This window comes from Centruroides sculpturatus, unplaced genomic scaffold (assembly GCF_000671375.1).
Source record: "Centruroides sculpturatus isolate CEXI.00-Female unplaced genomic scaffold, Cexi_2.0 scaffold575, whole genome shotgun sequence".
Classification (NCBI taxonomy): Eukaryota; Metazoa; Arthropoda; class Arachnida; order Scorpiones; family Buthidae; genus Centruroides; species Centruroides sculpturatus.
The window spans coordinates 32,316-46,215 of NW_019384861.1; the positions used below are offsets into that span (position 1 = coordinate 32,316).

The 13,900-nt window shown below is 35.2% G+C and overlaps 2 protein-coding genes across 2 annotated transcripts in view; one reads left to right on the top strand and one right to left on the bottom strand.

Moving 5' to 3' along the window:
* LOC111630665 (lysosomal alpha-glucosidase-like) overlaps positions 1-4,061 on the bottom strand; it is a 23,483-nt gene extending 19,422 nt beyond the window's left edge. Inside the window, exons 1-2 of the mRNA XM_023374804.1 lie at positions 3,302-4,061; positions 1,602-1,762 (exon numbers count right to left, since the gene is read on the bottom strand). Of these exons, the coding sequence (XP_023230572.1) occupies positions 1,602-1,762; positions 3,302-3,946 (806 nt within the window). The 5' untranslated portion in view covers positions 3,947-4,061. The remainder of the gene's footprint in view (positions 1-1,601; positions 1,763-3,301) is intronic.
* A 2,381-nt stretch (positions 4,062-6,442) lies between these two features.
* On the top strand, positions 6,443-12,136 carry LOC111630666. The gene is made up of 3 exons (XM_023374805.1): positions 6,443-6,562; positions 6,637-6,946; positions 11,077-12,136. The coding sequence occupies exons 1-3, from the start codon at positions 6,514-6,516 to the stop codon at positions 12,101-12,103; spliced, it is 1,386 nt and encodes a 461-aa protein (XP_023230573.1). The 5' UTR covers positions 6,443-6,513; the 3' UTR covers positions 12,104-12,136.
* The last annotated feature ends 1,764 nt before the right edge of the window (positions 12,137-13,900 follow it).

The following is a 13,900-nucleotide window of genomic DNA, read 5'->3' on the forward strand; positions in this document are numbered from 1 at the left end:
CCTATGAGTGAGGTCATGTAGTGCGCTCTCGTCGGATTCCACTAAGCTGGAAAATGACTGAACAACGTGAGCAGCGATATTACATCAAATTTTGCCAAAAACCTTGGCGATACCCAAGCGTAAACCATTCGCAAGATTCAGCAGGATTTCGGGGACAATCCTCGAGGCCAAAAAAAAGCGCGGCAGGTCCGCAGCAATATCAAGGTCATGTTGACAGTTTTCTCGACTCTCGTGGGGTGGTGTATCATGAGTACGCACCACAAGACCAAACCATTGCAAAGGAGTACTACCAGGAGGTCCTTCGTCATCTTTCCGATGCTGTGCGACGCAAACGACCAGATCTGTGGTCGATCAAAACTTTGCAGCTCCATCGTGATAACGCATCCGCCCATTCTACGCATCTATTTCGGGCTTTCGTCGCCAAACACAACACTCCTGTGGTTCGTCATGCTCCGTACTCTCCCCACATGGCTCCGTGTGACCTTTGGCTATTTCCCAAACTGAAAATGCCGCTAAGAGGAACCCGATTTTAATCGAGAGAAAACATTGTGCGGAATGCGACGGACCAGCTGATGGCCATTCCAAAAGATGCGTTCCAGCAGTGTTTCCAGCAATGGCAGGAACGCTAGGAGAAGTGTATACACTACCAAGGAGACTACTTTGAAGGAGATTAGGGTTTTGTACCTCAAAATCAATAAATATATTTTTGCCGATCAAAGGTCTGATACTTTTTGAACAGCCCTCGTATATGTTACAGTCAATGATGCAAAATATAAAATGACAAGAATGTCTATTTAAGTGAATTTAAGTGAATGACCAAAGTAACAAAACAATGATGTGTTTGACCAAAGTTCATATCATTGTCCACACACATTAAACATTCAACTCTTTCACTAATATTATAACCTTTTTAAGAAAGTATGTTAATGCTCAGGCTTTGATGTAAATGGCAGTTAATCATTGCTTATTGTTGAATAACAATCTAATAAATTGATTTTCTTGGTTCATTTCGTTCTAGAGCAGCACACACCTATGATTAAGGACATTAATTTTATAACAGAATCATACAATTCATATTTATTTTTTGGAAACTGCCTGGATCCCAACACTTAAAAATGAATTAATAATCAGGCTAAATAATCATAAACTTTAATGTAGGACCTACATTACTTTTCTACCTCCTGGATAAGAAGGTATAGCCTATGTGATAAATAAAATGTACTGTTTGTTATTAAAATAAAATCCAAAATAAGGTTGTAGTCCTTACTTAATTTGACAGTTGTCAAAACAGCCTGAACTACTTTTCATTCAGTTGTAAGGAAAAATATGCAGAAGAGAGAAAAGCGTATACATTACATTGAGTGCAACAACTGTCATGACAGCTCATACCATTAACCAAGCAGCACTGGCATTGTTGTTGTTTTAAAGCATTGCCAATACCACCTACTAGAGCAGTGACTAACATCCCTGCTCCATCCATTCATGTCATTACTAAACACAGTGTGTAGATGACCAGCTATTCAGATGATTTCTTGTACTCACATCATTGATTGTAACATATATACAAAATGAAAATATATGGATAGATACTGTGTATTTACATAGTTTCATTAGTTTTTATTCTTTTCACTTTCAAGTCACCATTTTTATTTAACTCTACATCATATAGCATATCTATCAGTGATTCATCTCTACGAAACAGTTTGCGTTGGAATATCTTTTCCAATGGAACTTCATAGCGTTTCTTACTAGGATCAATTATCTGGAAATATATAAAATATATAAAAATTAATATAAATACAGTACAAATAAATTTTAGATTTCATTTCAAAAACAATGAATTTCTAAATTTTTCATCTCCTTTAATATAATTCAAATACTTCATCAAAATAATAATCAATCCCATTTAACAAATCTTTATTTTGAAGTTCCCATATGTTAAAGAACTAATATATATTGCATAATAAAATTAATTGTTTTATTATAAGCAGCTTATATCTTTTCAATTTATATGCATTAATATAATTAACATCTGCCTATCACACTGGGATAATGATAAAATAAGACTCTAAAACCAATAATTGGTGCAAAGTATGGCTAAGCAATAAAAAAAATGTTTTCATAACCAAATATTTACATACCCAATAATAAAGTACCAATAAAGTAACTGACATTTACTACAGAACAGTGATAGAACAGTGATAGTTATAGTATTTTAACTACATATAATATAAAACTATCATTCCAATAGAGCAGCAGTTCTTAACCAGGGATTCAGACCCCTAAGATGCCCATAAAAAGTCTTCAAGGTTCCTTGAGCTTGGAAGAGTAAAAATCAACTTATCTTAATTGTATGAAATTGTTAATTATTGTGTTAAGAAAGAAGTATATATATTACTATATCATATGTTTTCTATTTTAATAAATGTATTTCAATTTAACTGGTTTCTTTTGTAATTTTATTTTATGCATTTAAAAACATTATTTTGAGATGGTGTCTGTGACCTTAACAGGGAAAGAAGTCCACAGAACAAAATTAGTTAAGAATCCCTCTGCAATAGAGGATGCAACTCTCATGTAGTTCTGATAGATAATATGTGGTTCTAGTGTGACAAGGTTTGCCACCCTTACACTAAAATAGGTAAATGTTCACCTGGGTAGACCAACGGCAGGACCTCTGTTATTCGTGTGCTGGTCATTTTCACTACTTTTTTTAGCGAAGTCAATGTTTTATTTTGTATTTTTTACATAAATTACATCACCCCACAATTGTAGACTCTTTGCGTGATATTCATCTCCAAAGATCAGTTTTTAACACGTATCAGTCTACCTACTATCCTACATGCTTCACATGTAGACATGCACCTCGGTGTTCACTATCACTCGCACCACAGCACCCGAGTGAGGGCAAGCCCCCACCCACCCCTAAAACAATATAACATCAAGTACTCCACAAACAGTCAAGTGGGCTATCAAAGCTGGCACAGTTGTGTGGGCTAAGTTGTTAAACACAATACTGCCATTAGGGCTACCTAGGTGAACATCTACCCTAAAAGAATATATGCTAATGATATGTAAACTAGTAATACAAAGTTTATTCCTATCGTTTTACTGGTCGAATGTTCTTCATCATAAATATTTGCTTACTTATGGTTGCATAGTGGTGCAAGGCAGTAAAGGCACATTAGGATTTTGTGAGCCATAACTGCTCATAATAGCTCTATGTCATTAATTTTCTCAATTATTCTCTACATCAATATAGTCATAACTGTTTTCTGTAGAAATACCCAAACAAACATACCTGTATTCTAAGAGAATGATGTTCCATTGACACTTTGACCAAAACATTTTCAACATCATTTGGAAATCCAGACGGTATAAGCCTCCGAAGACGCGCTTCTATCTCCCATTTAGTATTTTTGACAAACGTGACATTATAACCTGTGTAGTTTGCAGGATAATAACAATATGGCACATTCAAGGGAGGAAAAGTTAAATTGACATTTGCAGCTCCATTCTGTACAACTTTCCAACAGCATCCTCTAGCAACACATTTATCTTCAGTAACTGGTGTATCAGGATAACAATCAAACTTTTCATTATCTGGCACAATCGTGCAACTTGCTTGCTCTATCGTCTTTCCCGAGGAACTGTCATCACCATCATCATCATCTGATATATCAGTAATTTTATAAACAAATATATTTTCACTTTCCTTCAATTTACTGATCGATAATTTCCCAAAACCACCATCTTTCAAGAAGATTATTTTTATATCTCGAGTCTTATAGCCGTTGAAAAATACGAAAGCCAGAACACAGAAAAATATAATGGAAACAAACCATAGAAGAATAGCACCGAATTTTCTTCTCCTGACATATTTCTGTCGAGGAAGAACAAAGACATTATTTTTTTCAGATGCCAAAAGTATCGCCTTGTCATCCATATCCACCTGTGCAATAACGAAATAAATATATTTTCTATAATTCCCTTGCTTTCGATCTATTTTATCGGAAACGAACACATGATCGCACACCTCCCACGTGATATTTACACTTTCTTGCTTGCCGCCCTCTGGCGGTGAAGTTAGGCGTTAGCTACGTTGGCTATTTGGCCCCGTATAGTTGTCATTCCAGGCGAGTGGAGTTGGATTGAGAAACAGATGGCGATCTCAAGTTGAATAACTTGAAAAGTCTAGAAGAAACGTTTGGTAAAATCAGTACACATGTCGAGGGATTGTGGGAGAATGCACAAGGGGGTTGGAGTCATTGGTGGTTTAGGACACTGTGAATGAGCAACGTCGAAAAAAAAAGGGTGGATGAGTTAACTGTTTGTTGACGGATGGCAGACAAAATGAGAGATGAGAAAAAGTTAAATTGATTTACTAGTTGTAGGTAATTCTGTATTCATTACAAAAGGTCGATAAGGATTGAAGGCAAACGTCTTTCGGGTTTAATTGGAGGCAGTCGCTGATATTGAGAAGATGAATTTTTGTTAGGCTGTTGTTGGAGAGGATTCTTCCCCTGATGTCGAATTTTGAACACTTGTTGAGGCGGTTTATGGTTGTGTCTGTTTTGTTTGGGCAGTATTTGCACTGGTCAGTGGTGCAGATGTTGCGGGTATAAAGAAAGTGGTTCGTAAGCAAAGAGTTCGTGATATTTACATAGATACGGATAGAAGAAAGAATAGATTTTATGAATCCGTAATTCCAGATCGTGCCAATTGATCCTCCGTGATGCCTCTTGCAATGTAGCAATTAACAATAAATTATTGTTTATTTAGATGCTTCGTAAGCGTAAAAATATAATATTTTCTTCTGATATTCTAAAATCATTTATGTAGGCCACATATATTAAATTTCAGTCGAGTCCAGGCCAGTTCAGAAATTTTCTTGAATATGCGAAAACGGATCCAGAAATCTTTAAAGGGATCTCAGGTACAGAACAATATACTTTATAAAATTGTTTACTACCTGAAGGACCCGACGTTTCTCGGAAAAATCGGCTAGAAATCGAATGCAGCAGCACCCTTCACATCCCCTAAATCCCTGATTAGACCTGGATGTGTTCACTCGTTTCTCAAATCCGCTCGCCTGATTTCATAATGGACATGTGAAAAAACTTTTCCGAGAGTCGGAATGAGTTAAAATTTTTAAAAAGCGATTGGCTCAAGATTAGACTGATCCATTTAAAAAAATGACCATATTGTAATTTTTTAATATATACTGACTGAATGATAAAGACCTCGGCTTACTGTTTGGAGTTAGGTTTCGACTTCGGATCTCCATAGAAATTTTCAGGAATGAGTTGACCCGAATACGTCGAGTCCAGTTCCATAGTGTCTGGCTGCCCATCAGTTGCTCTGAGTGGTCTCAAGATCGAAACATGGCGGTCAAAAAACTCCAGGAATTTTTCGGGAGTTGTTCTGTCGGGGATATGTTGAGCCCCACTTACCGCCATCCTCAACGTGGGCTCCGCCACATCCACGATAAGACCCTTTTAGTGCCCAGTGGGTTAAAAGTGTGAAAAGAAGTTCAAATTTAAAACAATATTGTGAAGTTTTTGTTATTAGATAAGCAAGTTAGACTGTTAAAACAATACATGATTTTCCTATTAACATAATTAATTGTTACATTTGTAAAAATAAGTTATTTCAATGAATCTGTCTGGAAAAGTTTATCAGTCTAATGGTAATTAACTAGATTGCCTGTATTAAATTGTAATAGGAACAATATGAGATAATTTGATTTCTATTGTTATAAGTATTAAAACTTTTTAGTAATTCAACGCAGATGATTACATTTCATTGCGAAAGAAATGTTACTTAGTGGGTAATTTGTAGAGTTTTAATGTCTTATCTTTTTAATGAAATAAATTCTTACTTATAAAATATCTTGGTAAAATAAAAATATTTCATTTACTGTCAAAATTAATATAGGCGCAGAATTTTCAGTAGATCAACTTTCGATAACAGATAAATCATGATAACATTTTTGGGTGAACCTTTTATATTTATAAGGCTCTTTTAGCGCCCTTTAGGCACTAAAACTGCCTTTTATGCTGGTCTGTGGCGAAGGACGAGGCCTGATATACCCGGGACAAACCGCTCAAGAAGAATTTTTTGAGAGTTGCTCGCCCGGCTTCGATCCTGGGATTGGCAGATTGACGAAATTTTTGAAAGATAAAACGGTTATATTTTTTAGTTTACTTTCAATATAATTCAATAACTTATTCTAATTTTGAATTACTTTTCTGTTTTTATACATATAAAAAAAAGCGTAATCAGTTTATTGTAATGCCTTATTAGGAGACATTGAAGGTCACTACAGAAAGATCAATGATGTACTAATGTCACGCCGATTATATTAATTTTAATAAATTTATAAACCAATTGTTTATAAAATAATAAATAAATTAGTTAAATAATCATTATATTATTTATTGACCAATTAAAAGATATTTATTATCGAAGTTACAGTTTCGGTTTCGATTTCAAATTACATAAGTACAGTACATGTTATCGTTTATTTATTTCTGTTTTCGTATAACCGAGAGAAATATGGGTAAATTTTCTGTAAATACGTTGAATATAATTTCCGCAGTCGAATATATAAATTATATTTTGAAATTATTTCAGGCAATGGGAAGAAGAAGAGAGGAACGAAAAGCACAGGAAAAAGAGAAAATCCAATTGTGGTTGGCAGTGTTTCGACTTCAAATAGAAAAACAGAAGAAAGAAGTTGTGTAAATATCGTTGAAAATGGCGGCATCGATCAATTAAATGATATCGTCACCTTCGTACTGTTAAATGAAAATGAAAGTAAAGAAGTTCGAGTTGTAAAATCGCTTCTGACAAACTCGAGTGAAGTACTTAACGAGAAGTTGGATGAAACGAAAACCATTGAAATCGTGGCTATCAGCAAGAAAGATTTCCAAGTTTTTATCAGGTCAGTAAATTAAAACTCCATTTTAAAAGATATTTTGAGTAATAAAGTTACCCTGTTTTGTTCCTAACGAGTAAGCGTGTAGTAAATCGTACTGTTTATGCCACCCGCTTTGTACGTTATACACGTAAATAATAATATAATGTTCGGCACCAGTGCTGTGTATTATTCCTTTGTACAATTGAGGAGGTTATCGAGAAATTTTGGGCTGGATATGTGCATGTTAATGCAAGTATTAATTAAGATATTGTTGCGTAACTTTTGGACGCGTGTAGAGGGGAAGAAAAAATAATACTGTCGATTACGTAGTGTTGTGTGTTTCGGTAGTGTTGAATGATTACAGTACATGCCACTTTTTATTATTAATCTTTGGATTTATTTTATTTTATTAATAAATATTGGTCCGAGAACTTTTTTAGAAATATATTCGCAAAATTATGAATTGTTAATATATATTTTAAAAACTTTTATATTTATTACTTAACAGTTACAATAGTTTGCCTGTTAAATTAAGTTTTTGTAATTTAAACTTTTTACTGTAAATTAAATAAACTTTAAAGTATTTTTATCGTATTTTACTGTTATCATACCTTAAGATAGCGAATACATTACGTTACGTCAGGGGTGGCCAAAACGTGGCGCATGCGCCAAACTTGGCGCATTGGACGACTACAAGTGGCGCTTCAGTCGGTTCCGAGCAACATTGCCAGATTTGGCTTCATTGCAATTATGAATATTACATAGGAAATTAATTTTTTACAGTGTGTCTAGGCAAGTGTACTTCTTACACAATTCGGTGCAATCGACCTGTTGACTTTTTTTTTTTTTTTTTTGCTGGTACGTTACACGATGCATTCGTGTTCATGTACACCACTGACGTCATTGCTTGTTCTGTGGCGAATCTGAATTTTCGTCTTATAAATTGAAATACCTAAATAAGGGGTGGCCGAAATTTTTCTCCGCCCCGGGCTGCTAACACTCACGGTACGCCACTGCGCATGTGAACTCGTCTATCAAAAAATTGGCGCATGGTATGCAAAAGGTTGGCCACCCCTGCGTTACGTTATAAACGCATTCATGGGCCCATACTTTGGGCACTTGGGGCACGAGCTCCTCCCCTTTTTTGCCTGGTTTGCCTTTTTCTAATTCCCAAGAGGGCCCCCAAAAACAGAAAATTTGTGACTTCTATCTTATTCCGTAAATATAAATGAAAGTAATGGACAATATTTATCCATTGACCCATACAACTTCGTCGAATGTTGACCAAATCCCCATTTCTTGTTTTCGATGCCAAGTTAGCTCCGAATTCACCCAGCATCACCTTGTGGGAGCACTGATCTGACGTTGAATCTTAGAGTTTGAAGCTTCTTGCATAATGTACCATGTCCTTTTTTTACACCTTGTTCATAGTAGGCGGGAGCCGCCTCATTCATTATTGCTTGCAAAATATTTTCTGTTAAATGTCGTCACGAGAAGCTATAGGTTAGGACACACGACCCAGATAAGATAGTGGAATTCTAAAAAGAAGATAAGTATTATTTTTAAACTCTATCAACGAAAAGGTAATTGCCAGCACGAAACATGAGGAATTCAGGTGCTTGAAAGCTTTACGAAGAGGTCCTCTGATTTTTGGGAACCTTGGAAAATAATCTGAGGTTTTGAAAGGAATAGAACTTTCGCTAGTGTGCTTAGTCTCGAGTAATGTTTGAGTGTCACGTTTCACGAACTCGTCCAGTGAATGATCCCAATGAACGAGTTAGAACCATGTGATATTCTCGTGTTGTTGTTTGCTAAGTTATGACAACGCAACACTTGGGCGATCTGCCTAGGGATGCCTTCCGGGAGATCTTTTTTAAGGGAAACTGCCCCTATTTAGGCGTTACAGACGTGAAGAAAACCCGGAAAACTCCACGTGGCCAGCCCGTCCGTGCGAGGCGCGAACCCATGACCGCACTCCCAGTGTTCAAGGTACGAAGACCGCTTGGCCACCGGTGGGCACTTCTCGTGTTGTTACTCGCATTACTCCAGACTAGATACCCAGGATAGGGTCACCTATGGGACACCTGAAAACGAAAGACGTTGCTGTACTTGAAGCACCAAACGGAGAATTCTCATAGTAATTATGTAAAATATTACGGCAATTAGACATGGCTAAGGCCGAGACTCCACTGGCGTAAAAACGGATGTAAAACCCCTCGCGGTAAAAACTTTTAATCACGTGACCATGATATTTTACGCCTAGCAGGTCCTAAAACCAGCTGAAAGCGAATTGAGCAGTGTTCAACTTTCGACGCGAATACGGCCGTAAAATGGTACCATCCACCAATCAGAAGTCAGTGAAATCTAGATCATTGTGACACCGTGCGAAAATGATGGAAAACGAGCTTTTGTGTACGTCCCTCGTGGCTACTCTAGAATAGATCTGGAAAGATTTATCGAAAACATCCGAAAGTATTCGTGTATCTACGACAAGAAGTTTCCCAATTATAATAATGGGTGCCTAAAACATGCGATATGGACGGCCAAGGAAAATCCTTCAATTTAGAGGAGTATATAATAAAAAAAGCTAAGCTTATAAGTGCTGTATATTATCTTAATTATTAATAATACGATAATAAAAGTTAATATATGAAAGTAAAGATATTATTTTTACTACATTTGTAATTAAACTACAGAAAAAACTCGTAGAATATAATCGTTGGCTTTATAACTTCGATAGTACTGTCGCGCTTTATAACTTCGATAGTACTGTTCGCTAGCCGGACCTCCACCGCAATCCAGACGCAAATGCAAATAGGTCACGTGATTAAAAGTTTTTACGGAGAAGGTTTTTACGTTAGTGCAGTCTCGGTCTTAAATAGTGTAGAAAGTTCTGTGAAAAATCGTGTATTTTGTTCATACAAGATATCCCACAGTCAAGAATTGGTTTCTGGTGATAATGACAGGCGGATTTGTTATGACATTCGTAGCTTGAATGATGGTTGATGATGCATGACCTTGGAAGATTCTAAGGCGCGTTAGGTAAATTTTCATAGGCAGAATGATATGAATGCACAAGTGCCGTATTTGGTCTAACAAAAATCCGCACGTTCACCAGCAAATTTAATCGCATATGCCAAATGTAACATTGTGATGTGATTCCACAGCATCCTTTATCATTGGTCCTTGTTTTCCGAAGAAAACTCTGCATCTGGATCAGTGACATGTTCTCTTAATTAATCCGCTGAATTCGGAGATATGTTCCAAAACTCCATTAATTAGCACTGCATCAAAGAAATCGAACACCACAATTTTTATGCAAGATGGTGCAGCTACACATATAGGCTGAAACTTGCAAGCCTCGCTACATTTTTCCTACCAGAGAGTGATTATCCGATTATTTCAAATGTCATGGCCGCCATGATAACTAGATCTGAACTGCTGTGAGGTTTGGCTATGGAGATCCATAATTTCGTTTAGGAGGGCAATGTTCCCAATTTATATGTTAAAAAAAAAGAATTTCACAATACATGCGATAACTCTACGCGGGTGAATTGTATTCTCCGTCAAGTGTTTTGTGCACTAAATGCAGTTTGTTTTAGAGCATTAGGATGGAGGGCACATAGTGTCATATCTTTGGTGTAGCCATCAATCTCACATTCCATATCTGCAATCGAAATAAAATTATTGAATTTTGTTCATTAATTCCCGAAATTCGTTAGAAAACGTACGTAATAACATTAAAGTGACAACAGCGCCAATTTCGCCAAAGTGGCTGCATTTTGATGTAAAAATTGCTACATAAAAAATATTACCATGTTTTTTATGTAGCAATATTCTAAATACCTATAACTATAAGCTTATCACAGACCAGTTATATCAATAAAATGTTTAAGATTATTCTTTCTCTATACATATTCTTTAATCTTAATGTATGAGGAAACATAATTGTATTTCAACTCACTACAATTTTCAGTCATTTATCTTGTAGTTGTAATTTCAGGAATTCTAGAAAAATCAGTTTCCATGGAGAACGGGCATATTGAAATTAGGATATATAGCATTTTATTAATTCTGTTTTAAATTTAAATACAGCAAGAATAAGTAAAATAAAAATTATTTAATTATTTTAATATATTTTTTTTTTTTTTTAGCCATGCAGAAGGGAAGCGAATCAAGATTTTAAATACGAAACAAGCTTTGGCATTAATGGCTTTATCCATAAAATTTGAATATCCAGATCTGTATGACAAATCCACTAACTTCATCCTGAATAATATTAATCTCGATAATGTTTGGCAGATTTACAAGAGCGCAATCGAAATGGAGAATGAAAAATTGATACAAGAAACAATTTATTTCATTTTGAAAAATGCCGATGACGCATTGAAAGGGAACAGAATTCGAGGAGTACCATCTTCTACCTTAAAATTCATATTGTCACAGGATATAATGAATATCGAAAATGAAGTAATGCTCTTTAATGCTCTGGTATATTGGGCTGAAACGGAAATTAAAGATAAAGAGGATGTCACTCCTGCTGACGTATATTCGAAGATTCTTCCGTTTTTGGATAAAATACGATTTTTGAGTATGACAATAAAGGAATTTCAGGAAGGGCCTGAGAAATCTCCTATTTTTACAAACGAGCAAAAAGCTCGACTGTTACAAAGGATTACAGATGAAAAATCAAGAAGTCCTCTCCCTTTTGGTTCCCCCAGACGAGATAAGAGAAGCCGATTTCCTGAAAATGAAAGTGATATTTATATTAATGAAATAACTTTTGTTAATTATTGCCAAAATTATGAAATTCATCGCATTCCTTTCTCACGGGTACAAAGCGTATTTAAATCTAAAGACAAACCGTTCTTTCTCACTTCAGTGATATTGATGGGTTGCAGGTTAAAAGGTAACTTTATCCTAAAACTTGAAGATGATATTAAATTTAAATCATCAGCGGATGCTTTAGGAATTATTGAGTTTTCCCCTCCCATCTTCATTAGAAGAAACAAACAATTTGAATTTGTATTTGAAGGAGAAGACTTCAATAGTTTTTATTCTTGCGAAAATATTGTTTATTTTGAGAATACTCCTTTTTATGTTGTGTCCTCTGATGGCAATAATGGTAATAATTTATCAATGCATTGTTTATTTTGGTCAGTTATGTACTTTGTTCCATGAGTAATACTTAAAGAATAAAGTTGTAGTACGAAACGAAATTGTGTCAATAAGTAAAATACTACAGAAAATGTTATTAAAATATTAAATTGCCGAAATTTCGTATCATATCAAAGGAAATTCAGATTGAATAGGAATATATGATTTTACACAGTTATCTTAGTAATTTAGATTAGATTTATGGGATAAGGTAATACATGAACAACCTATCATGAGAATGCCTCCCCGGGAGATTTTCTATGGGAAATCGATCCTTATTCAGAGTGAAGATAATCCGGAAAACACCATGCAACCAGCCCATTGGAGATGCACGAACCCGTGACCACTTGACCATTGGCAGGCGACATTATATAAGTTTTTAGTAATGGTGTGTTTTTTAGAAATTAGTAATGTTTCTCTTGACGAATCTTCAAAGAAACTTTTAAAATAAATTTGTTAAAATCAGCCATTTTTATTCACTTTATCCTCGATAATTAATTACAACTATTTGTTCTTTGATAGGTGATTAAAATTCCTGATTAATGTAATTAATTAATAGAATTTAAATATAATTTATCAGTAGTGATGTTGATCTTGAGTTTATTAAGATTATTAAACTTGATCACTATTTTCCGATAAACTCTGATGAATCTTAAAGCCTACCAGTGGCCGAGTGGATAAAACCACTGAACAAAAGTAGTTGGTTGTGGATTCTTGCCTGGCCACGTGGAGTTTCCTGGTTTCCTTCATGTTTGTAACACCTAAATAGTGGCCAGTTTCCCATAGAAAGTCCTCGCGGGAGGTTCCCTTGGCAGAGCGCCCAAGTATTATGTTGCCATAAACAAACAAACCAAACCTAAAGCTTTCCATATATATATATATATATAAACAAACTTCCGATTTGGACCAGAAATCGTGTGATTTCAATTTAAAATTTTATCTAGTTAGATACATGAACGTGGAGACAGATATGAAAAACTTTTTAAAAATCAAAATATGATGAAAATTGCAGCCGGGTTTTTTTTTTTTAAAGAGATAGAGGGTGTCGCGTGAATGAATCTTGAATGAGTTCGGATGTAATGAAGATGCTACTCGTTATTAGCATTTACAGTTTTTTATAAAACTCATCTCTGCCCTCAAATTATGCTGTTTGCTCCTTTATAATAATAATATAAAACATATTAAAATAAAATATCAAATCACATGGCACTACTACAATTTTAAATTTTTTCCCCGGAAAGTTATACAACCAATTTGCTGAATTTTTTACAGTATATATCAAATATTTACTTGCATATTTCCTTTTTCGAAGCATCCTTGTACAGTAGACCCCCCGATAACGCGAAGATACGTTCCTCGTTATACGAATTTCGCGTTGTAGGAATCCTTGGGCTGTGATTGGCTCACGTATTGACACGTGTGAAGTTTACGGACTACGGCTGTTTGAAAGGTTTTCTTCCATAAAATTAATTGATTGTAGACTAATCCGACTCAACATTAACAAAATACGTATATTTTTTTGGAAATAATCCGTATAAACTACGCTATAAACAAAAAATTGTAGGATTACTTACCGAGTGTGCACCATTCGACATCTCCATTGCTCAAGCTTGTTTTCGTCGCGGAACAGCTCAGCAAACTGCGGCCACGATTTCTGATGTTATTTTTCTGCGAAAACTTCTTTGAACTTTGGAGACATCATTAATATAAATAATTTTTATGGCCGTTGAATAAGAAATGTTTCTTTCACAAGAAATGTATAAAATTACAGTACTGTATTAGACTTACGGTACCTAATTTACATACTGTACAGACGATAGT